Genomic DNA, 22634 nt, shown 5'->3' with positions numbered 1-22634 from the left:
AGATAGTGTGAACAGCGTTCAGTAAGACAAACCGTGCAAATTCACGCGCGTGTGATCGTACAGTTGGCACGGGGTAACACGTTAAAATCAGAAATCTCTTCGTTGAGCGGGCCAGGTGAGGATCTTTCGTGCAATGCAGGCAGTAGCGTCTTCCAAAGGTGATAGTTCAATGGGCAGCAGCAGCTTTGGCTCACGCATCCTGTTAAGCCAGCCCAAGGCAACCATGCGAAAGGACAGCAAGAGCAGGTTCTTCTTCAAAAGCAAGAGTAACGACCGCAACGATGGTTAGGAGCTGAATTTAACGAGAAGGGCAAAAGTTCTCTCCGTTTGCGTTCTCTGCAAGGCGTTTTAGTTGTATAAACGAAGGGCGAAGTAATTTTTCATTTGCGACCCTTTGCTTATGTGGTTAATGTACAGCCAAACGCTGCTACTAGAACTAGCGCTACCAATAGTGCTGCTAGTAAGGACAAAAAAAACTTACGGGAAGTGGCTGACAAGATTGCGGCACATCACCAAAGCGTCTTGCGCTCGTCTCGCAGCCATCATGTGCGCAAGCACCTTTCGTTAGTCTTCCGTTACGTGGGGTTTCAGCCAAAAAAAAAAAAAAAAAAAAAAAAAAAAAAAACCATTCCGGCGTTTAGGAATGGCTGCATCTGTTCTGCTTCGACGATTCAAAGGTATTCCGGCATGCTCAGTCCATGCTGCCGCGGAGGAACGCTTAAGCTCACCAACAAGTCGAAGCACAAGTGGGCGGAGCCAGAGGCGGGGTGAGCGCAATTTTAACTTGCCTAATAGAGTAGTTCTTACTCGCAACGAGGCGCGCACGGATTCTGTGGAGAAAAGGCAGGCGCAGAGAAGCACAGGGTGGCTGCAAAGTTAAAAGGGCTACCCCCAAAGCTTATGTACCTGCCCATGCGTCCGGTCTTCGCCTTCCGTTCCTTCCTTTCTTCGGCCTAGTTACCCGCCTTACCTCGTTTAGCGCTGTGTGGGGCAAATCCCTCCTCGCTGTCACTCGTCCCACAAGCCGACGACCTCTTTGTTGTTTTCGGCCGAGCAACGCTGCATTTCACCGCGTCGGGGTCGGCGATTATCTGTGTAGTCGGCTCTGACCCTTACCAAGTAAACAACTTGTTTCGACTGCGGTGTCTAGAGTCGCTCTGCATGCACAATGCTCGCTCCACATGGTGCATAAAGGAAGCGGGTAGCGCTTCATGCCTCTGCGGACGACCGAACGGAACCGAAAAAGTTGACGGCCGCTTGTACGGCTTGTCGCAAGCAGAAGGTCTGTCTGAACACCAGACATGGCCCATGGCCATGCTCACAAATAGCACGTACATGCGACTGACAGTGGCCCCAAGATCAAGTGCGACATGAGCAACGACGAGCCGCCTTGCACACGCTGCCAGCGACGCGGCTTCACGTGCGTGCTGCACACAGCTCAGCGACATGCTCTGCCAGATCAAAGGTCTGTAGAGCGGCAGGCCGCCGCTCAAAGTCTCGAATGATATGAGGATTCACTCGTCCCCACCAGGCAGATGAATTTGCTCCGTAAGGACGTTGCCCACATGTTCTCTACCTTGAGCCGGGTGTGCGAATACCTCAACCTAGAGCCGCCGTTGCCTTTGCTGTCCGAGAAGGACGCGAAGGAGGGCAATCGTGAGGCAGCCTCGCCGCTGGAGAATTCCAGCGAAGACGGCGAGTACGAGCTTTCGCCGCCGACATCGCCGTCAGCGGCTCAGGCGCCGATCGACACGTACCTTACCAGCGCGCAGCAGGAGGCCGCGGCCGAGTCGGCGGGTGCGGCGCGCCCTAGAACGCGGCGGAAGACGGCCGAGAGGCCGGACCTGATCAGCAAGGGTCTGGTATCCGCCGAGGAAGCCGAGGGCCTGGTGCAGAGCTACTTGTCGCGGCTGGACCGGTTCCTATACGGGATCGCGAGCCAGTACAAGGACGCGCAACAGGTGCGGCAGGCGTCGCCGACGCTGCTGGCGGCCATGTGCGCGACGGCCGCGTTCCAGGACGTGAAGCACCAGGCGCTCTTCGATGTTTGCAATCGCGAGTACCGCGCGCTCGTGTCGGCCTCCCTGTTCGAGAACCGAAGCCACGAGTTCGTCCGAGCGCTTTGCATCGGCTCGTTCTGGCTGCCGGATGCGTCCCGCATCCTCTCCAGCGACGCGATCAGGAGGGCCGTGGACTGCCGCCTGCATCGTCAGTTCTACCGGCTGACCGAGCCGCCTCGGCCCGCAGACAACAGAATGGACCCCACGCTGGGCCTGAGCGACGCGAGAGACAAGATGCGCCTGTGGTACCTGCTGTACATATGCGACCAGCACCTCTCCATCCTGTACAACCAGGACTCCCTGATGCGCCAGGAAAAGGACGCCATCGAGAACAGAGAGTTGTTCCTTGCAAGACAAGGCCTGCTGCCCTCGGCACAGGACGTACGCTTGATGTCCCAGGTGTCGTTACTCGTCATCATGTGCCAGATACGGGACGTGTTTGGATGCGAACAGAACAAGCCGGTGTCGAAAACTCTGGCAGTCCAATTCACGCACTTCACACGCGAGCTGGATCAATGGTATGCCAAATATTCAGGCATCTTTGGTAAGCACACTAATTTTCTCCTTATTTCAAAAAGTCGAAATATTGAGACATCTAGAACCTGATCCGTACATCGGATCGTTTCCCCTAGCCGGTCTAACAATGCACTATCAATTCGGGAAGCTATATCTCGGGCATCACGTCTTTCGCGGCCTCGAAACAGATCCTATACCTCCCCATTTCGTGTCCGTTGCCTCTGGAGCTCGCGAGGCTGCAGCCCTCATCTTTTCTTTGATCCTAGACAATGACGCCTTTCGCGAGAACATTCTGGGAATGCCGTACTACTTCCACATCATGATATCGTTTGCCGGAAACTTCCTGCTCGAAGTATGCATGAAGTATCGCGAACAACTCAACATCAACGTGGAAGATGAGTTTCGACGGGTCAGCGACGTGGTGGCATTGTTTGCAAGGACGGCAGCGGTTCCACAACATCCCATCGCACGCGTGACGATCGGCTTGATGCGCAAATTGACAGAATACACCACGGCTCTTGGCATCGATTCAATGATGGCCGGCAGTCCGTTTGCTTACCCTAAATGGGCAGCTGCGAGAGACTACCACAGCAATCCTTTGAACGGGTCAACAGGGCCGGCATCCTTCGAGATGCAGTTCACCACAATGCTTCCGGATGACTTCTTGTACACGGGTTTCGGCGGCATGAATTTCACAGACTCCCAGTTTCACTGTATACCCCAGCATGCGTCTGCGGAGCAATGAAGTTACGCAAGGGATAAATCGGACCTACGCAAGGCCCGCATTTGCGTCGTCATGGAAGATCGTGGTGCCCCAGTCTGGCTTGTTGAACCTCTTGCCCCTGGTCTTTGCCAAAAGGTCGATCTGCCGCATTTCCTCGTCGGTAAGTACGACGTTATTCTTCAAGTTGGCCGCTATTCGCTAGGGTTTGTGCTCTTGGGGATGACTCTCCACCCCTTAGCAATGCCCCAACTAAGCATGACGTTTCCGGTCGGAATTCCCCTCTTCTTCGCTATTTGCACAATGACCGGCTCCTCATGCAAAGTGCTACCGGTTCCGCCGAGCGGCCCAAATGCAGTTTGGTGGATTCCCTTCGCAGCGCAATATTTATGTAGCTTATCCTGAGGTAACAAGGGTTGAATCTCTGTCTGATTCACCGCTGGAACGACCTTTGCCGTCTCGAGCAATTTCTCGAGGTTCACGGTCGAAAAGTTGGCAACACCAATAGCGCGCACCTTTCCAGTGTCAAGCAGCTTCTCCATCTCCCGCCACGTGTCTCGGAAATCCCAGCCTTGCACGTGCACTTTTCGATCTTCCTTGCCATACTCGGCACCGGTGTCTGGTGACAGCGTCACGGGCCAATGCATTAGAAACAGATCCACGTAGTCCAATCCCAAGTCACGTAGAGATTTGTCTAGTGCTTGCTGTACGCGTTGGTGGTCCGAAGACCAGAGTTTAGTGGTCACGAAAAATTCATCGCGAGGTATCGGGGCTTTCTTGAAGACTTCGCCTATTTCAGCTTCACTGTGATAGAGTGGAGCGCAGTCAAAGTGGCGGTAGCCGGCCTGAAAAGCAGCCTCGACAGCTTTTGCAGCTTCACCGGGACCTGCTTTCCACGTGCCGAATCCGACGGAGGGTATCTTAGCGCCGGTGTTTAGTGTGAAATACGAGGGTACAGTTTCCAAATGAACGCCATTAGATCTGTGAGCTCCGTTTCGTACTTCTTCCGAGCCATTCACCGATTTCGTCACGCCTTGTCCCTTCCCCGCGATGCTGTCAGGAGGAGACCGCTCCAATTCGGTCAAGTGCTGTATAGTCGCAATCGTGGCCTTCTGCAAATCTGGTAACGCTGGTTTGTACGGTTTCCGCGGGCTGAACGAACCGTCGGCAGATACGCCGGCCAACGGCGCCGCGAAGTAGCAAAGTAGTTACGTGTACCTTACTACCGCACCGGCTATATATAAGCCGATACTTTGCTCAGGCCAGCAGAAGAAGGTTAAAATTAACAACCATATATTGCCAGCCGATTATCCGTTAAGACTCACTAACGTAAGCCACTTTGGAAGGGGTGAGCTTCTTAGAGCGAGGGAGGAAAGTACTGATGTTACATGCTGAAAGAGGAAGAATATATAAGTAACAGCGTTTATGGCTTAGGAAAGATCTGCTTTAATAGGTAAGGATAGATTAAAACTAATAACCTAGATAAACTAGACAGTTCCCAAAACCGATCCCCCCTATAGACATAATATTCCTTGCTCTCTTGCCTACTAAGCGATATTTATCAGTAGCTTAACTTACATACATGTCCTGTGGATGACATTGTGACCATTTACCAAATGGAGCCTCAAACGCGTAGATCAGTCGAGCCGCTCTTAGAATAAACGACCGTGTTTGCTCTCTATTTGCTTTTAGGGTTCCTGTTATTCGGTACATGTAATACTGGAGATAAGTTTATCATATCTAGTAAAGAAAGTTTCTATGTCAATGGTTACCTCATCTGGGTATGGATTAGGAGCTTCTTTTAACTCATTCACATCTAATCCCCTGTTTTAGAATTATCTTGACATCATCCTTCAACACTTTTGCATTTATTTTTACATCCATTGAATCTTATTTGCTTTTACAATACGTATTTGTATCTGATTATGATTTCTGATTCATGTACAGGGCTTTCCTTGTCGGATCAACCTAAAGTGATCCCGCTTCCAGATGAATTACCACGAAAGCTGCCCTAGTTTAAGAGGCACGTGGAGCATTCGTTGGCCGTCCTGGTTCGGCTGCGGCAACTTCCCTCCTCGAATGTTCATCTGCAGCGACTGATGCAGGAGTTTTGGAGCGGCTAGCTGAGCGTCGCGCTCCTGTCGAAGTTTCACGAATTCGGCTTCCGTCATACCCTCTTTGAGATGCTTGTTTTCCTGACGGTGTTCCTTCACCGTCATTGAAGACTTTGGCTCTCGTCCGTCAGGAGGGTAGTCATGGCCCACCCATACGCGAACGTGGTCGGGCATGCTGAGTATTTTCTGAGCCGACTGGTAGATCTGCGAAGCGCTCCCGCCCGGGAAGTCTGCTCGTGCCGTACCCAAGTCTTTGTAAAAGATAAGATCGCCAGTGAAGACGTTGTCTAAAGCTTATTTAGTTTCTACAACTCCCCGGAATTTCTGATCGGCTGTCACATACCGCCAATCTTATAACCCATGTGATCGGGTGTGTGCCCGGGAATATGGACTGCAGTCGCTTTCAGGTTTCCAATGGAGAACTCTTCATTGTCGTCCAAGAGCTTGTCGAATACAGTCCTGTACTCTTCCGGCGGGACGCTGTAACGCGTAGAGAAGCGATCCTGAACGTGGCCAATTCGACTTCCGATACAGATGGGTGGTCGATGTCCCTGTCGCTCCTGTAACTTGCGCTGGACATACGACGCCGCAGTGATGTGATCTGCATGGGCGTGCGTCTCTAGTATGCGATCCACTTTGTAGCCCTTATCCTTGACTATCGCCAACAGTTCATCGGCCGATTTTGTGTCCACCTTGTGGCTGATGGGATCATAGTCCAGGACAGGGTCAATGATGACCGCCACTGAGGTGTCTGGATCTGCGACTATGTACTGCCAGGAGCCAGTTTTGCTTTCAAACACATCGTGGATCGTGGGATTTGACGTTTGTTGCCCCTTGGTGCTGAACCGCGAAATTTGCGGGCTCCGATCTGAACACCGGACCGGTATTTGTCGGAAGGAGCCGCTGCTGGCACTGGCTAACTTGGCGTCCCGTTGGCGCGAGTAAGTCCTGGTGACTTCAAGATGTTTGGGCGAAGACGTCGACGCACAAGTCGACAAGCGTGCAGTGGAGGGCCGCGCTCTGCTCGCGGTCATCTGAGTAAGGCTGCCACCAGGCAAGATATGCACTCTTCTGGCTGATGCCATCATATCTGCTAGCTCGAAGGAGAAATGCTTGATTCCAGCAAGAGGGAAAAGGAGGGATCTTGAACTGCTCTGGGGCTCAATTTGGTGTTGAACAGACGAGAGCTTTGTATCGATCGCTTGATAACCACCGAAGCAGCATCGTCATATAGCAGCGAGGGCCACACTGTGGCCAGCCAGGCTCGGGCTTCTGCAGGGATCGCGGAGTTTCGCCTGCGATTTGCTTCGGCGACCATTCACATGCCGTCGATCCCCGCTTGTCATCTTTTCGTCATCGCATTCTTTTTTTTAAAGAACTGTGGCATTCCCAAGCAGTCATTGTGAAGTCCGTTGCTACACGCTCGTTCCTTGCCTCCAGGAAAATGTCCCGCTACACGACGCGCAAAGCCCTCGACGGGCTAACGTCCTCGAGCCGCCTACCTTCTTGCACGCAGAGACAGAGGTCGACCCGCGCTTTCGCGACAGCTGCCCCCGCCGCACCGAAGGCCAAGAGCCACAAGATTGTCGTCGTCGGCGGTGGAAGTGCTGGACTCAACGTCGGCCACCAGCTCCTTCGTTCCGGCAAATTCAAAGCGAAAGAGATCGCATTGATAGACCCGGCTAAATGGCACCACTATCAGCCAGGTTGGACGCTGGTTGGCGGTGGTCTCGCGAACAAGGAGAGCTTACGACGGCCGATCCAAGAGCTTGTGAGCCCTCAGCTTTCATTCTACAACGACGCCGTGGACAAGTTTGCTCCGAAAGAGAACCAGGTCAGCCTTCGCACCGGTGACAAGCTTAGCTACGAGCACCTGATCGTCTGTCCCGGAATCACAATCAAGTACGACAACATCAAGGGCCTTCCTGAAGCTCTTGCGAACCCCGAATCCATGGTGTCCACCATTTACGGCTACGACACCTGCGACAAGGTGTTCCCTAATATCAAGAAACTGTCTAAGGGCAAGGCCGTGTTCACGCAGCCCACGGGCTTGGTTAAGTGCGCTGGCGCACCGCAGAAAATCATGTGGCTCGCGTTGGATCACTGGAAGAAGGCGGGGCTGTACAACGCAAAGGATCCGCAGTCCCCAATTCACATCACCTTCGCCACCGCTCTCCCCACCATGTTCGGGGCGCCAAAGTACAGCAAGAGACTGGAGGAGCTGAGGCAAGAGAGAGGCGTCGAGGCCCTGTTCCAGCACGACCTTGTCGAAATCGACGGAAACACGGCAGTCTTTGCTGATCTCAAGTCCAATCAACGTGTGAAGCGCAACTTCGACTTCATGCACGTCGTGCCAAAGATGGGACCGCACGCGTTCGTCAAAGACAGCGAGTTGGCAAACGAAGCGGGGCTCGTCGACGTGGACGAAGCAACGACACGTCACAAGAAATTCTCAAACGTGTGGTCCATCGGCGACGCATCCAGCCTGCCGACTTCAAAGACAGCGGCTGCCATCACGGCCCAGGCTCCAATCATGGTCAAGAACCTCTTGTGCGCCATGGAGGGCAAGCCAATCTCGGCAACGTACGATGGCTACACATCGTGCCCCATACCCACGGAGTATGGCAAGCTCATGCTTGCTGAGTTCAAGTACGGCGGTGATCCCAAGGAGACGTTCAACTTTTTTGGCCTTGTTGATCAGGGAACACCGCGGCGACCATTCTATTACCTGAAGAAAGACTTCTTCCCCTGGATTTACTACAAGTCCATGGTCAAGGGAACGTGGGGTGGGGCCAAGGGTTGGATATCCGCTCCGAAGGCATGATTTGCAGGGTGTTACTGAACAATTGCTTTACCAATGCGGATAGACCACATTCTTGATGGCATGTGGAGTCAAGAAAAGTTTTTGCATGTATTAGTATATTCTTGGAATGTTGTTTAGATAAATAACAATTTCCAAGATTGCTCGCACGAGCAGCAATGTTGCCAGTTATCTAAGTCAAGCCATTTAGTAAGCTTTTCTGTACACCCGACACAGTCCATCCTGCGCCCACTTTGCCAAAAAAAAAAATAATAAAAATCACCAAAAACTTTTAAGATTGTCATGAATTTCCAGCGCCCACATCCCCCTCATGTGCAGATTGTGCTCTATTCAAGAAGAATGCTAGCAGGACAACGGTCTTGCATAGTGCGGCGATGACAAGCGCGCTTGGTGACCCGATCCGCTCGCGCATGAACGCACCAGCAAAGGAACCAGCCACGAGCACGACGAGAAATGCCGCACGCCGGTTTCGACTGCGATTCCGCAGCGCGACCAGATCCTTGTCGATCACCAGGTCGACCCAAGCCGCCGTTGCCATCGCCGTCGTAATCTCTTGGATGCGAAACGGGCGCATCGACGCGACTTGGGCGCCGGAGGAGAAGGCGAGGAGAGCAATCGCACCCAGTGTCCGGGGGCTGTTCAGCTGCACGCCGTGCGCGTACTGGATGGCAGCGGCGCCGAACACCATGATTGTCTGCAGCAGATGCGCGACGATGAGCCAGAGCCGCTGTCGCGTGCCGAACACGTGGGCGATCTGGCCCGTGATCAGAGCGCCGGCCACGAACATGCCCAGGCTCATGCTGACGTTGTGTATGTCGAACAGATCGCCTCCGACGCCCGACACAGCAACGGCGAACATGACCGAATTCCCGGTCTGGTTCGAGGCAAAGCAGCGGAAGTCCGGGTAGCAGATTGCGTCCTGGATGCCGATACTGAACGTCTGCAGCAGCAGCTCGCACTCTATGAGAAAGTCGACCCGCAAGGGGGAGAAAAGATACTTTCTGATCGCGGAAGAGTGCTCCGCGGCGGGTACTATGCTGATCAGTCTCATGGAAACGTTGCGGGTGACGAGCGCAGGGGCCACGTACAGTCAATTGCAGGTTCGAGCCATCCCAGGTCTGATTTCAGCCTCGACATATTCGACGTCTGCGTCCAAGGGCGGCACGACAGCTATAACGACAGGCAGAGAAGGTTATGGGCCCCATCATTGATTTTTGTATGCCGGCGACGTGTGAGGTAGCGCCGGACTGCTCGGCATGAGCCATCTTCCCAAAGCCAACGCACCAATGCCGAGCCGCGACGCTGGGCAGCATATTTGTCGCCGTCCGACTTTTAACCCTGCTTTGTGCTGGGCCGGAGAGGAGGAAGGCTGTGAGATGGCCACTAATGGACATGTGACGGGCCAATCAGAGGAGAGCTTGAGAGCCCGCGAGTGGTCGCCGACACGGTCGTCTGCCCTCGTCGAAGCCCCCAACGCCGTGCTGAAGATGACGTAAATATCGAACGGCGCGCATGCTGCACCCATGCGGGAGATAAGCACATGTTGTTAACGTAGAAGGCAGAGGGTCTGTCTTTCCCAGACTGCCGTCAAGGGCGATGGTTTGCGCTGGGAGTACCAGCAGAAGCAAGAAGCGGACAAGAAGGGGATGGTGATTCATCGCTTGGCGTTCCCTGTCGACTTGTCAACTTCAGTCTCGAAACGATCTTGAGCTCTAACTGTATCTCGCCTTGCTTCATGCCCGAACATTGTTCGCTCGCTGGCGGGGACAAGGGCCCCCCAACTTAGGTGTATCAAAACAGCTACAGTTCGACTGGGCCTGGCCTCTCCTGGGGGCAACGAGAGAATCTTGAAATGGCAAAGCCGCCCTTATCAATGCTCGACGTATGCTCTGTAAATGCGTGCAAGATCTCGTTAGTGAACCCGGTCCATAAGTTCTCTACCAGCCACGACGTGTCCCATGGCCAACTAACGTACGTTGCGTAAGTGAACGTTTCGTAAGTGAACGTTTAGTCCAACTTTGGAGAAATCACGTGAATGACCCTGCCACGCCACGAATGGCCCATGACTTCATGAGTCCATGACGTTGTGTGTTCGAGTGCATCGGCCCGACATTCGCCTTTTCAAGTCCGTCTTCTTTTGAACGACTTCTACCGCATTACTATGACTTCTACAGTGGGGACTGATCGTCCGAGCTCCGTGGCATGCGTAACATGCCGCTCCAAACACCTCAAATGTGATGGTCAAATGCCCACCTGCAGGCGCTGCGCAGAATCCGGGCTGCCCTGTACCTTTGTGAAGTCTCGGAGGGGCTATCAAGGTCGCAAAAGAAAGCTGACCTTTGCCAATTCTGCGAACGACTATTCGCCCGCCTTCAGCATTTCAGAAGCGGACGGTGCGCGCAACCTGGATCCGTCTTTCCGGCCTGCTCAGTCGCTGCCCTTGAAAAATGCAGACACCCTGACAGAAACCGCGTCGCTCGCCCAGGGCCAGACGTCCGACTTTGACTATGAGCGGCTCATAGAAGTCTACTATCGAAACATCCACATGGCTCACCCAATCGTCCTGCCCGAGAAAGTCTATCTCCAAGACCAGAGCGTGCTGCCCGACCACCTGAAGTACGTAATGGCTTTCATGGCTAGCCATCTGACTCCAGACGAATTCAGCAATCTTCAAGAGAAAGCGGAGCTCGTTTTTGAACCAAGCGTTCCCGATGATGGTTTCAAGGTCCAGGCTCTTCTGTTGCTTACGCTTACCTCTTACGCCCGCTTCGAGAGAGATCGCGGCAATAAGGCGCTGACGCAGGCTATCGCGCTGGCCTCGCGCCTCGGCATGGATCATAACGATTTTGGCCACGGCCACAGCCTGATCTACCAAGAGAGCTGGCGGAGAACGTACTGGGAGCTCTACACCATCACCGGCTTGATCTCCCTTATAGCTGGTATCGACTTTCGGATAAAACGGCCCGACGATCTCCTGCTTCCAGGACATTGTGAGGATTACAAAGAATGCCACATCTCCGAGCTGCGAGATCTGCGAGCAATGCACGACCGCCTGGCGATGGAAGACAGTTTCAAATGGTCCTCGTTCGCCTACAAGATTGAAGCAATGCGAATCTTGAGCAGCATATTCGAGTGCCAAGGCCCGGACGGGTCGTTGAAGGATGCGCAAGTCCAGGCTCTCAGCGCCTCAATCTCAAGTTACCTCTTGTCGCTCCCCGAGGAAAAGCGATCGCCCGTCACGGACGACGGCGAAGTCGACGAAGTCATGTCCTGTGCCTTGATGATTATCAATCTTGCTGGGGTTTGTCTCCATTTTCCGCGATCGAGCCTGGCTGGCAAAGGAAGCTTCCGGACCGTTTGCGGCACCAATACACAGGACAAGGTCGAATCGCAGGACCAACGCTACCATCGCGCAGCCGCAATCAAGTACGCCAACAGTGTCTCGATGCTCGTCTCGTCGCGTAACTCGCTGAGGACTTTGACCCCATGTTTTTCCTGTTCGATAGCGTTCGCCGCCGCCGTTCATCTCTCTGCAATTTTGCCTCAGGATGGCACTGAAGCTCAGCACAAGGAGCATATCCAGCTTGAGTTGAGCGCCTTGAATGTTGTGGCCTCCATCTGGCCAATAGGAGGCGTTGTGAAAGCACAGCTTGCGCAATATTCACGCGAGGTGCTCTCGCGGCGCCCGAGTCAAGCACTCGGCGTAGACTCGAATTTTTTGGAACCAATATCCTTCGCAAACGATCCGTGGCTTGAAGAGCTTACCAGTCAGTACACGGATGCCTCTTCTGAGGGATTTCTGTTCAATCTCATAGGACCATCACACGGCCAGTTAAACGCAACCCCCTAAAGATGTCCAACAGAATTAACAGGAAACTCAATAGACCTCTGAGACTTTGCAAAAGGCCCAAGCTGATTGGCTTTTCGTATCAGCATTCTCGGTACAATTATGGCGACGCTGATGCAAAGTTGTGTGACTAAGATGGAAACGTACACCGCTTGACTCCGTCCATGATCATGTCATAATTGCATACGACGAACATTTGACGATCCAAAATAAATAAATAAATAAATAAAAGAAAAGGAAAAATAAAGGGATCAAATTCGGTGTCTTCTACGCACAAACTCTGATAGATCCAAATGCTCGAACACTCCAGTACACTTGGATTTTGATTACCTTAATCGATCGTGCGATTCGATACGACGTTATGAAGTTTTTTCGGGCTGGAAGTTTATTATGGGTCACGATATGAAACAGTCCATATCTTAGGACATTAACCCCGTCCATGCATGCTTATCTATACATACCAACATTGGGACTAGCATTTGATAGGCACTCAAAGTATTTGTCTCGGTAGCTCCCAATAGCTCTATCTGTAAATTTCAGCCCAGTTTGACCTCGCGGCTTAGGTCAAAGGCAATCCACTATAAAATTTCACATGGTAAGGTCATAACATGCCTAGAGCTAGTCACTGTATTCTCGCTACTTCTTTTTTTCCGTCCGGGTCTTCCGGCCTTTTTGAACCTCTCCAAGCCAGCACATGCGCTGTTGCATTACATCACAGACGAGAAGTGACACATTCTCTGCGGAAATTGGGTGAAATACTGCTCTAATGACAGAAGTCAAGAGACAAGCAGAAAGACCACATTTGCACCATTCTAGAGGAGCGCATGTCGTAAACTGATTCTATCAACACGAACCTATTGGTCTGCTCACGTTTTATGCTCACATTTTAAATCTCGCCCTGATCTTTAACGCATTTCCAATTTGCCGTAAGTTGATTGGCCGGGGTATAGTTTTGCCATGTGCGTAATCAAAACAATGATTCAAAGACATTCAACAAATGGGTTCGGAATAATGCGTCCTGATGTGAAACATGCAAAAAGCTCACGTCAAGTTATCTGAGATGCTCTAGGTCCAGCTTTTCTCCCTCCTCCGATTGTAGGAATTCAGCATGATAGAATAGATTCATTGCTGATAATAAGGAGGGCCTTTTCCTCGCGTGCACGTAGAACTATAGCAACAGTTAGGTTTCCCACCACCCGCTCCCCTCCCCCCCTCCTTCTTTCCGCTACCCCTTTCCGGGCAAACATCACTAAATGCGATCTCTTCTGCACTTCGCTCCTTCACGCGTGACTAGGAGATGGCAAGGAATGAGCAGGTGGCATCTAGTAGTCGACACTCCAGACCTGCCTACATTGGAGTTCAGCCACTTTTTGCGCCGTAAACTTGCACACAGAGCCGGCACCAAACACCATTGCTTCCTTTCCGTGGAAATCAACAAAGACGCCACGGTTATCACCGCCAAGGCAGCCCGGAGTAACGACGTAGTTCTAAACCGCAACGCCACGAATTTCGACCAACTCCACGGTCGGCGCATCTTCGAATCTCAAGACGTTTGCCATGCTGAGTGACGCGTGATGGTATGCCTTGGTGTGCCAGCTTGAACAAACACTCTTTTTGATTCAGCGTGTACGGCGCTGACTCAACTTCCTTGCGACGTCTTCTGCGTGCGAAGCGAGTGCAGTTCCAACGGCGTTTATTTTCTCCAAATGCAAGAATATCGAAATCCGCAACGGAATATGAATCACAATTCAAATCCCATCCCCTCAAGATCCAGTTTCCCCCGCAGTATTTACTCATTTATCCACTCGATTTGACCACAAATACAGCTTAATCTTGCCATGTTGCATCAAGAAGCGGCGATCCAGACAACAGATTCGTTCACGCTCGGCTGCCGCTCTGTAGCGTCTCTGCAACGCTACCCGAAGTGGCTCTTGTGAACCATGGCAGTTGACACGCAGTAGTCCAGCTCCGTTCGATGATTCGTTGTGGCACTGGCTTTTTGATACCACTTCTCATAATCCTGCGCTCTTTTCCCGGCCCTTGACGGCGCTGAAGGGTGGATTCCGAGACGCAGCTACGGACCGATAACTGCCTACGCTGCAGTCCGCGAGTATGCGGTCTTGACATCGAGAGATCTACTGGCGCTTTACAAAGTCCAACCCGGAGCCGTTGTGGCTATTGTATCTTCAAACTCGATTTGGTATCCTGTAGCATTGTTTGTTACGATAAGGTTAGGGGCTACTATATGCCCCTTGATTCCTTCAAGCACTTTGCAGGAGCTGTCTTACTTTTTTGGAAAAATCTCTCGAAAGGCTGTGTTTGCTGATCCTGATAATGTTGATCTCGTTGCTCGAGTATGTAAAGAGAAAGGACTCTCAACTGCAGTGGTTTTCAGTATGGAGAAATCTCAGTCAGCAGCTCTGGCGGTGGAAGACCTAGTACTCAAAGGAAAGCAATGTCATGACTATAAGACGACAGATCGTTCGAGCCTACCCACGGGATCAAACGACACATCATGCGCGTTCCTATGCTTCAGCTCAGGTACTACCGGCTTGCCAAAGACTGTATGTTTCAAACCTCCTGGCCACGCAATTCTACCGTTCTGGGCTGACTTGTCTAGGTCGTAATATCGCAACAGAACTCAATATTACAAATTGTTCAGATGTGTGATTTTGGATCACCGCGTTTGCTACGTGTGTTCTTAGGCGTTTTGCCCTTTTATCGCAGTAAGAATTGTGCATTGACGTCCGGTCTACACCGCTACTAACCCTAGAATTTAGTCACTGTGCTAATCTACTTGCTTCGGCTTCCGATTCTTTTGGATCAAGAACTTGTCGTCATGAATGGATTTTAGATGACTCAAATGCTCGAGACAGTCACGAAATATCATTGTCAACAACTTTGGCTGGTGCCTCGTAAGTTTCCTTGGCTGTCTGCAGAATTTCGCTGACCCAGGCCATAGCGCTGTTGATTCGAGTGGTAAACGCCCCTCAAGTGAGCTCGTGCGACATCAAATGCGTTGGGCAGTTCAACAAGGGTGCAGCGCCGCTTGCGCACGAGGTGATTGCGAAACTTGCGAAATTATATCCAGATGTGGCCATCCGCCAGGCATGGGGAATGACTGAGACATGCAGCTGCGTGACGGTCACACCGTGGAATATGATGACATACGGAAACGCCCGCTTTATCGGCAAAATAGTTCCGGGAACTACTGTCAAAGTATTCGATATCGAGAATGGTCGTGAACTGGGATTTGATGAGCCTGGAGAGGCAAGCGCAAATTTTCAACAAACCACACCATCTAGACAGGACTATTCCTATTTGCAAATGCAGAAGGGGTGTGTGCTGATCTGGTTTCAAGCTGTGGGTAAAGGGACCTCAGGTCACAATGGGCTACAAGGATAATCCGTCTACAACAAAGTCCACGTACGATGAGGAAGGCTATATACACACCGGTGATATTGGACTAGTCAGGCAGGACGGGTTTGTTGCAATACATGACCGGATAAAGGAGATGATCAAAGTATGAAGACCATGTTTGACTGCTGCTCGTTCTCGTCCTAAATTCGCGAGCCAGGTCAAGGGAAATGCCGTAGCGCCTGCTGAGCTAGAGGACCTTTTGCTCGGCCATCCAGCCGTGAAGGATGCGGCTGTGATCGGGATTGTGGACGACTACATCGGCGAGGTGCCTATGGCACTTGTGGTTCTGCAAAAGGAGATAGACCCTACCCCAGAGATGGTGCGCGAGCTTCAAAACTACGTCGCGAAACACAAGGCTAGATACAAGCGTATATCTGGAGGATTGTGTCGGAGATACCAGAAAGTGGATCAAGGAAAATTCTGTGGCGCGTCTTACGCGAGCAAATGAAGGACAAAAGAACGGAGCCCGGCCGCCTGTGAAAGAGGATGAACTCAAGTAGGGTGATTTCTGGGCAGAGAAAAATCGACCTTCCTGGGCGCAATTGAGAGCAACCGTAAACAAATTGAGTCGGAATAAGAATTGAATCATCATGCTCGAATAATACGGACGCAAGGTTTAAGGACTAGTCTTTCAAAACGCGAGAACGTTTCCACGCATACGGTGATTTTGGTTCGATGCTGAACGTCTAAAAAGGCCGGAAAAAGCAGAGGCTTGCCGTTCAACGTCCTCAAAGCTGATTGTCTTGTCGACTGGAAAATCTGAGGTGTCAGTAGAATCACGTCGTCTCGAAAGACAATGGAGTGTACCCCGACATGAGACACGAAAGCGGACTCGAGTCGACCTATTGATCCTGCGTATGGAACCAGCGATCGGCCACATGCACGATGATATTCCCGTCATGATTTGCTACTGCCCAGCCTACGCAGCTCCATATCAGCAGCTTAATCCTACAGAAATGACGATGGAACGACGAACCGCCCTTTTTTCCACAGTTGTCGTGCAGGAATCCGACGGAGTCGGCAATGTACGCACACGGCTGCTGGTGAACATCCCCGTCCTTGCTCGTGAAGGACACGAAGACAGAGTCGACGCGCACAAGGTGGCCCGAGTACGTTTCATCGGGCGTGACTTGACAAGTTGCGTTCCCGTCGTTCACTTGGTTACCGAACTGCCTTGCCCGTGCGATCGACACCACCGGCAAGGTGTAGTTGTAACACAGCCATTGATCATCCTCTCTTCTGGTCAGGTTTCCAAAGGGAGCCCAGCAGGGTCAAAGACAGGAGGTGAAAGCTGAAGTGTTTCATAGTACTATATTAGGGTCACAGAGGCGCAATCAAGCATCGACGAGGAGGAATGAGGAATAATTGATGATGGACATGAAAGCTCCTTTTATGAACAAAAGAAATTTGACTATTTACTCAAACACGACGTGGTCGTGTCGGTTGGCAGCGGAAACAGTGTTGTCGATGAGTAACTATTAACTCACGGGGGCAAGTTTCGATGCATCCATTAAAGACTGTCGAAGGATGTCAGTGTCTCTCCTCGTCGTGGCCCCGGCCGTTGCGAAGCCTCGCCGTGCTTCATGAATGGAACATGCTGCCGACTGTTAGGTTTCCGTCACCAGTGGTGTATTCAAAGCCTACAACTCGACCAGCATGCGGTGAATATCGTACGTTAACTGATATCTTACTCAATGCAGACATCATTATGGCGGATTGCACTATTGTGATCAGCTCCGCGTGCAGGAAAATCCATATCCCCATGTCCTACTTCTATGCACGCTCACCTCAGATGATTTTCTAATCCTTTCCTAAACACCCTGCCCTGCCCTTTGCTTCCCGGGCGCAACGTCTTCTTATTGACACATTGTTCTCCGCGAACTAGGAAAGTCAACGACTACCTTTTCGGGCCATTGACCAGCTTTTCGCTTGCCTCCCAGCTCTCAAATTCCTTGTTGATAAGATCGAGTTCCCTCCGCAGGTGTCCTAGTTGGGAATCGTAGCTCATCAGAATCTGGACAAGAAAATCAGCACCTCTAACGAAAATTTTGAGGTAAGCAACAGAAATGAAGAGCCTACCTGTCGAATCTTGGCCATGGTTTCTTCGTCAATCTGTTCTGCACCCTCCAGCTCTCCCGCTTTCTTCCCCAGCCTCTCGGTCTCCACCTTGAGTATCCTCGCACGCTCGCGAACTACGGTCATGCGCGCCCACAGCTCTTCCTGCCGTCCGTTCAAGACAGGATCAAAAACCTGCTTCTCCAGCTTGAACAGCCTGTCTTTCAGTTCCTCCTCTGCAGCGTCAAGTGCGTAGCCTCTGTTTCTAAGGACCTGCACCTTCGTCGCCAGCGCCAGACACCGCCGCGAAAGAGCAATGTGACGTCGCCTCGCTTCTTGGGCTCGAACTGTGAATTTTAAGTCGTGCTCCTCGATCCGCGTGGTGAGGCTCTTGTCGATCTCATGCATGCGCTCGGTCAGCGCGGCGAGCGCCAGCTGTTGCAGCTTTACTCGGCCTGCGATTCCTTCATCCCCGAATCCGCGTGCAAGAACAGGTATGCAGCCCTCCGCGGGCTTGTGCTTCAGTGCCTCCTCCCACTTGACCGAGTCTTCGTCCGGGGGGACTCCGTAGTAGGGCGCACGGTCAGCGCCAACAGATGTGTAGAAGTAATACGTGAAAAGCGAGTTTGGAGACGCCGGATGCCATTTCTGGAACAACTCTAGCATCTGGTCGCGAATAGGTTTTTCACCTGTTACGCATATCAGAAAACCATGACGAGCTAGGGGAATGGTAGGGTGAACGTACGTGGATTGGGCTGCGTCATCCATTGAGATTCACCCAGTCGAGGGAGAGGCGTGACCGAAGTTGATCCCGACAGAAAGCTCTGCGCAAGCTTCTCTTGCTGTGACTGAGCGGCTGGAGCGGCGCTGATGCCAAATAATCCGCCGCCGCCTGTTGCGGTATTCTGTGCTGGCTGCTGCTGGGTTGTGGATCCGAAGAGACTTAGCGCTGGCTTTTGCGCGGTTGATGATCCGAACAGACTGGATGTCTGCTGCTGCTGCTGAGGCTGGGTCGTCGAAGCAGCAAAGAGACCACCACCCGCTGCTGGTGCTGTTTGCGTTTGCTGTAAGGTGCTGCTGCCAAACAGACCACCAGTCTGCTGGGGTTGCTGAGCGGTTGTGGACGTGCCAAACAGTCCTCCTGGCTTCGGAGTGGTGCCGAACAGCGACATTTCTGGCGTCTTTTGCAAGCTCGGTGGCGCAACGTTGCCCGGACCTCAGGATCTAGAGAAGGGCAGTTGATGTTTGTCGAGAGCTACACGTCTACAGGCCTTTGTTCTTGTGACGACCAGGGATGGATGGTCGACGAACTTTTGACTGCTGCCGCTCCGATAGAATGGTCTCCGCCGCAGTAGTCGTCACTATCGTCGTCTTTCTTACCTCCTGACTGATAATTTTGGGTCAATTGTTCCGGCTTTTGTAAAATCGACTGCTGGAAGCAACGTTTGTTGCGACACAGGCTGGCCCAGGCACAAAAAAGCCCTTGGGACACTCAATCGAAGGCGACGGACGGGAGTCGCTGGCCAATCACAGCGCGCCCGATCGGAGCTTCACATTCAAACCTCATCTTCTCAACTTTCGCTCTTTTGCCTCCGCTGACAGCAAATTCCCGCTCAATCTCCTCTGAACATGGCTGACCGAAAGTCAAGGTATGTCTCCAATACCTTATTTGATGCTGTCGCGTAGGCATTGGCCTGACACTGGGTCTCCAGGTTCTCGCAGTCGACCCTCATCGACACCACCCCCCTCCCAGAGAGCATTCCAAAGGTCGACGAGATAGGAGCTTCGTCTGCGCCGCTCCTTTCTGCCGCATACTTTATTGGCGCTCGTTGCCAGCCCTTCAATGATGATTTCATGAAGTGCAAGGCCGAGGCCAATGGCAAGGGCGAGATTGAGTGCCTTAAGGAGGGCCGCAAGGTCACCCGTTGTGCCCAAAGTCTGTTGACAGACATAAACAAGCATTGTCTGGAGGAATTTAGGCGGCATTGGGACTGCTTGGAGAACAATAACCACCAACTATGGCAGTGTCGTGCTGCAGAAAGGCCGCTCAATCAATGCGTTTTTGCGAACCTGGTAAGCAGTTGACCACGCCCCGTCTTCTCACTCTGCGCGACTTGCTTCGTTCGATTCGATCCGACTCCGAATTTTTGACTGACCCTGATTTCACTACAGAAACTCGAAAAGACGATTCCAGGTACACCCGAAGGTAGCATACCCGTCCACCTTCGCGATAGACAGATTTTCGCCAACCCAGGTGGCCTTGGTTTCCTAAGCGGAGGCAGCCCCACCGCAGGAGCGCCGCCTAAGCAGTTCAAGTCGAGCTCCAGCACCCAGCCCGCATAGACGACAGATGAACGGTGATCAGTGAAAGCAAGATTTATGTACATAGTATCGATATCTTGCGACGGATTTCGCCTTTGCGGTAACCAATGTACGGCATGCTGCGGTCAATTGAAACCAAGGTCTGCGCTCACCTACTTGGCTTGTCCTTGACTTGGTTCATTTCGTCTTCTCCTTTGTCCTATTTACATGTTACGCTCCTGACCATTTTCCATTTTGCAAGCTTTGGTTTGCCTGTCCATTCTTAGACAAAGAGCTTGGCTGCACGTTTGCGAAGGAAACTGTCTCGATCGCCCTATGACTAAGGCTCCTTTATCCGCAGAAGCACGAAAGAATAGAAGACTTGAATGACCAAGGCGATTGCTAATCTGTTGACGGCTTTGTCGTCGTTGCTGGTCGTGACTCGTAGTTCGTCATGCAACTGTATAAGTCAACCTCATCTTCGCTGATCTCAGAAAAATTAATTGTCATCAACCGCGCGTGGAAGTGCGGACGAACTAATTCCAATTTTTTGGTGCAGAAATCGTGGATGTACTTTCATTATCTCGTTCCTCAATAAAACAGCTCCTTTTTACCACAAATTCCGTTCTGGAACTGCCATGACTAGCAATAGCCTTGAGATCCTCCTCTATGGCTTCAACAGCCCTAATCCTTCTGCCGCTGTAGAGGTCGCCCACAACTACCTCAACAACAATAAGGCGCTTTTCAAGTTTGGTAAAGGCAAGCCAGCTAACACTGCAGCGTTTCAATACGACGAGAAGCCCGTCCTGCTTACTTTCAAGGATGTTCAACGAGCAAGGCAATTCATGGAGCTTAAATTACCGAACAGAGGATTTGCTGAAATGAGAGCCGAGTGGAAATGCGTAGTTGACGGCGACGGTCCGCCTGCAGATATTGCAGCCAGCGGGGCGTTCAGAGCATCGTTTTCGTCTGGTTCTGCTGCGCAAAACACCGCCGATGGACCAATTTCTATTAAAGACGCCGCGGCGATGGGCGTGGCTGTTTAAATCGTATACAAGCCTCCGATATTCAAAGACGCTTTCAATTGCGCATCCTTGACCCCCTTCGCTGCCCCCTTGAGCAACAGTCCATCGCAGAATAAGGTGCTCACCAACTATGTAGAACTCAAAACCCTTCCCGCGCAGCTTTATGAGTACCAAGTCAGGGTGAGTCCAGTGAGTGTAAAGAATTCTAAAGGCGAGATGGAAACGTTCCACATCAAGCAGCGAAACGTTCTGCAGCGTGTTTTCAACGCCCTTGGCAATCTACCCGCACTTTCTAGCTTGCGCTGGGCAACAAACTTCGAGTCTCTGTGGTCTTTGGAGCAAATTAATGGAGAGACCGGTGCCGACCCGGTCGGGCTGGTATTCGACACGAATTCCTTCTACTTCGAGAGCAGAGATGGTGCCCCGATGGAAATGCCGAACGTCCGCCTGCAATGCACACGCATTCTCAACCTGCGCAACCTCACGTCGGACCTGCGAGCGGGCAATGATTCTGGAAATCTGGAGTGCATCATTGCTGGACTGGACGCTCTGCTGACAAATGCGATAACGAGCTCCAAAAATCACAGCATACTCGATCCTTCCAATGTCAGCAGCTACTTCCTCCACCATGTCGGGCCGAACAAGTTCTTTCACAACAGCAGCGACTTTGACGTGTCTTCCACGCTGAAAGGCCACCGCGGCTTCTTCACGTCGGTCCGACCGGGACAAAAAAACATGATTTTGAACGTCAATCACGTCACGGGTTGCTTCTATCGCCCTCTCCTGGTCAGCGAGTTCATGCAGGAGATGCTGAAAGCCGGTGCCGGGATCGAGGACGTGAAGAACTCAGTGCTAAAGCTGCGCGTGCGGTTGACGTACGACCGACCCGCCTGCGACGAGAAAACGCCAAACTCCGAAGATCATCGTCGAAAATGCATTTTGGACGTCGGCGCAAGTCTTGAACAGCAGATGTATTCTACAAGAAGCGAGCCGACGTTGAGACGAAGAGTGTTGGACTATTTCAAAGGTAAGCGTCAAGGGGTCCATTGTTGTCACGTGCTGACCTTTTAGACATTTTCACAACGCACAAGTCGCTGTTTGATAAGACCGTGTATTGCGCGAATGTAGGTTCGAAGCTCAGACGCAGTATCCCAAAGGGCGATGAGAAGGGTTCAAACAAGGGTAAATGGAAGGCTGAGAAGCTAGATTCTAACGCTGCCGAGTTCAAGGATGACGAGTCCAGGATCGCTCTCGGAGATGGATACGAGAACTTTGAAAAAGCCGTGTGGATTCCCAGCAACCTGCTAGAGATTTGTACCTTTTCAGCCGTACAAGGCAAAGCTGAAGGGGGAACAGTCAGACGCCATGGTCAGATACTCCAGCGAAGATCCCACAACAGTTCTTGCCAGGATCGAAAAAGATGGGTTCCGAATGTTGGGTCTCGACGATCGGGCAAGATTCGTAAGTTTTCTAGACCGCGCGAGTCTAGTTGTGCTAACTGATGCACCCTAGCGTCGTCTCGACATTGACATCAGCACGAGCATGCTACAAGTCACGGCTGACCAACTGAAGCCACCGTCTCTGAAATGGAACCCAACGTCCGGGGGACAGCAGCCCCATAAGGCGTCTTGGATGATGAAGGACTGTCGCTTTTAGGCTAGTCCAGATTGTGGAGCTGTTCACGTATGTCCGCTTGTAGATGGTGGCGTTGAGAACAAGGCCAGTGAGCACGAAATCTCACACGTAGCTTCTTA

At 51.9% G+C, this 22634-nt stretch overlaps 10 protein-coding genes across 16 annotated transcripts; 6 read left to right on the top strand and 4 right to left on the bottom strand.

Annotated features, from left to right (window-relative positions):
- The first annotated feature begins 1079 nt into the window (after positions 1-1079).
- On the top strand, positions 1080-4263 carry PV09_09235 (uncharacterized protein). Its single transcript, XM_016363262.1, has 3 exons — positions 1080-1282; positions 1359-2604; positions 2660-4263. Exons 2-3 carry the CDS (start codon positions 1536-1538, stop codon positions 3319-3321), a joined length of 1731 nt encoding a protein of 576 aa, XP_016208939.1. The 5' UTR covers positions 1080-1282; positions 1359-1535; the 3' UTR covers positions 3322-4263.
- Positions 3492-4897, bottom strand: PV09_09234 (uncharacterized protein; the record flags this gene model as incomplete). The annotated part of the gene is made up of 2 exons (XM_016363261.1): positions 3492-4409; positions 4880-4897. The coding sequence occupies 2 exons, from the start codon at positions 4895-4897 to the stop codon at positions 3492-3494; spliced, it is 936 nt and encodes a 311-aa protein (XP_016208938.1).
- A 394-nt stretch (positions 4898-5291) lies between these two features.
- PV09_09233 (uncharacterized protein) lies at positions 5292-6499 on the bottom strand (the record flags this gene model as incomplete). Its single annotated transcript, XM_016363260.1, has 2 exons — positions 5292-5698; positions 5755-6499. The coding sequence occupies 2 exons, from the start codon at positions 6497-6499 to the stop codon at positions 5292-5294; spliced, it is 1152 nt and encodes a 383-aa protein (XP_016208937.1).
- Positions 6500-6746: 247 nt separating this feature from the next.
- PV09_09232 (uncharacterized protein) lies at positions 6747-8493 on the top strand. Its single transcript, XM_016363259.1, has one exon. The coding sequence runs from the start codon at positions 6856-6858 to the stop codon at positions 8233-8235; it is 1380 nt and encodes a 459-aa protein (XP_016208936.1). The 5' UTR covers positions 6747-6855; the 3' UTR covers positions 8236-8493.
- PV09_09231 lies at positions 8314-10199 on the bottom strand. 2 transcript variants are annotated; one of them, XM_016363258.1, is made up of 3 exons: positions 9950-10199; positions 9321-9903; positions 8314-9264 (listed from the first exon to the last, which is right to left on the bottom strand). In XM_016363258.1, the coding sequence occupies exons 2-3, from the start codon at positions 9367-9369 to the stop codon at positions 8513-8515; spliced, it is 801 nt and encodes a 266-aa protein (XP_016208935.1). In that variant the 5' UTR covers positions 9370-9903; positions 9950-10199; the 3' UTR covers positions 8314-8512. The 2 variants fall into 2 exon arrangements, with proteins under 2 accessions (XP_016208935.1, XP_016208934.1); XM_016363257.1 differs by having other exon boundaries at positions 9321-10199.
- A 139-nt stretch (positions 10200-10338) lies between these two features.
- PV09_09230 (uncharacterized protein) lies at positions 10339-12861 on the top strand. Its single transcript, XM_016363256.1, has one exon. The coding sequence runs from the start codon at positions 10394-10396 to the stop codon at positions 12080-12082; it is 1689 nt and encodes a 562-aa protein (XP_016208933.1). The 5' UTR covers positions 10339-10393; the 3' UTR covers positions 12083-12861.
- A 1614-nt stretch (positions 12862-14475) lies between these two features.
- On the top strand, positions 14476-15947 carry PV09_09229 (uncharacterized protein; the record flags this gene model as incomplete). Its single annotated transcript, XM_016363255.1, has 5 exons — positions 14476-14643; positions 14700-14805; positions 15042-15421; positions 15453-15602; positions 15657-15947. The coding sequence occupies 5 exons, from the start codon at positions 14476-14478 to the stop codon at positions 15945-15947; spliced, it is 1095 nt and encodes a 364-aa protein (XP_016208932.1).
- An 871-nt stretch (positions 15948-16818) lies between these two features.
- PV09_09228 lies at positions 16819-19009 on the bottom strand. 6 transcript variants are annotated; one of them, XM_016363253.1, is made up of 5 exons: positions 18300-19009; positions 17579-18243; positions 17271-17513; positions 17144-17220; positions 16819-17096 (listed from the first exon to the last, which is right to left on the bottom strand). In XM_016363253.1, the coding sequence occupies exons 1-3, from the start codon at positions 18724-18726 to the stop codon at positions 17397-17399; spliced, it is 1209 nt and encodes a 402-aa protein (XP_016208930.1). In that variant the 5' UTR covers positions 18727-19009; the 3' UTR covers positions 16819-17096; positions 17144-17220; positions 17271-17396. The 6 variants fall into 6 exon arrangements, with proteins under 6 accessions (XP_016208930.1, XP_016208931.1, XP_016208927.1 ...); XM_016363254.1 differs by having other exon boundaries at positions 17287-17513; XM_016363250.1 differs by having other exon boundaries at positions 17144-17513.
- An 11-nt stretch (positions 19010-19020) lies between these two features.
- PV09_09227 (uncharacterized protein) lies at positions 19021-20456 on the top strand. The gene is made up of 3 exons (XM_016363248.1): positions 19021-19203; positions 19267-19627; positions 19727-20456. Exons 1-3 carry the CDS (start codon positions 19184-19186, stop codon positions 19895-19897), a joined length of 552 nt encoding a protein of 183 aa, XP_016208925.1. The 5' UTR covers positions 19021-19183; the 3' UTR covers positions 19898-20456.
- Positions 20457-20493: 37 nt separating this feature from the next.
- PV09_09226 (uncharacterized protein) lies at positions 20494-22536 on the top strand (the record flags this gene model as incomplete). Its single annotated transcript, XM_016363247.1, has 5 exons — positions 20494-20773; positions 21017-21907; positions 21952-22194; positions 22241-22341; positions 22393-22536. The coding sequence occupies 5 exons, from the start codon at positions 20494-20496 to the stop codon at positions 22534-22536; spliced, it is 1659 nt and encodes a 552-aa protein (XP_016208924.1).
- Positions 22537-22634: the final 98 nt, after the last annotated feature.

This window comes from Verruconis gallopava (genome assembly GCF_000836295.1).
Source record: "Verruconis gallopava strain CBS 43764 unplaced genomic scaffold supercont1.58, whole genome shotgun sequence".
NCBI lineage: Eukaryota > Fungi > Ascomycota > Dothideomycetes > Venturiales > Sympoventuriaceae > Verruconis > Verruconis gallopava.
The sequence above is the reverse complement of the archived record's forward strand: the minus strand, read 5'-3'. Positions and strand labels throughout refer to the sequence as shown.

Coding starts and splice junctions, on each gene's coding strand:
- PV09_09232 (XM_016363259.1), top strand. CDS start 6,856: ATGTCCCGCTACACGACGCGCAAAGCCCTCGACGGGCTAACGTCCTCG.
- PV09_09230 (XM_016363256.1), top strand. CDS start 10,394: ATGACTTCTACAGTGGGGACTGATCGTCCGAGCTCCGTGGCATGCGTA.
- PV09_09235 (XM_016363262.1), top strand. CDS start 1,536: ATGAATTTGCTCCGTAAGGACGTTGCCCACATGTTCTCTACCTTGAGC. Junction 2,605..2,659: donor CAAATATTCAGGCATCTTTG/GTAAGCACACTA, acceptor TGAGACATCTAG/AACCTGATCCGTACATCGGA.
- PV09_09228 (XM_016363249.1), bottom strand. CDS start 18,726: ATGTCGCTGTTCGGCACCACTCCGAAGCCAGGAGGACTGTTTGGCACG. Junction 18,244..18,299: donor GATGACGCAGCCCAATCCAC/GTACGTTCACCC, acceptor TATGCGTAACAG/GTGAAAAACCTATTCGCGAC. Junction 17,514..17,578: donor CCATGGCCAAGATTCGACAG/GTAGGCTCTTCA, acceptor TTTCTTGTCCAG/ATTCTGATGAGCTACGATTC.
- PV09_09231 (XM_016363257.1), bottom strand. CDS start 9,369: ATGTCGAGGCTGAAATCAGACCTGGGATGGCTCGAACCTGCAATTGAC. Junction 9,265..9,320: donor GCTCGAACCTGCAATTGACT/GTACGTGGCCCC, acceptor TGATCAGCATAG/TACCCGCCGCGGAGCACTCT.
- PV09_09227 (XM_016363248.1), top strand. CDS start 19,184: ATGGCTGACCGAAAGTCAAG. Junction 19,204..19,266: donor ATGGCTGACCGAAAGTCAAG/GTATGTCTCCAA, acceptor CTGGGTCTCCAG/GTTCTCGCAGTCGACCCTCA. Junction 19,628..19,726: donor AATGCGTTTTTGCGAACCTG/GTAAGCAGTTGA, acceptor ATTTCACTACAG/AAACTCGAAAAGACGATTCC.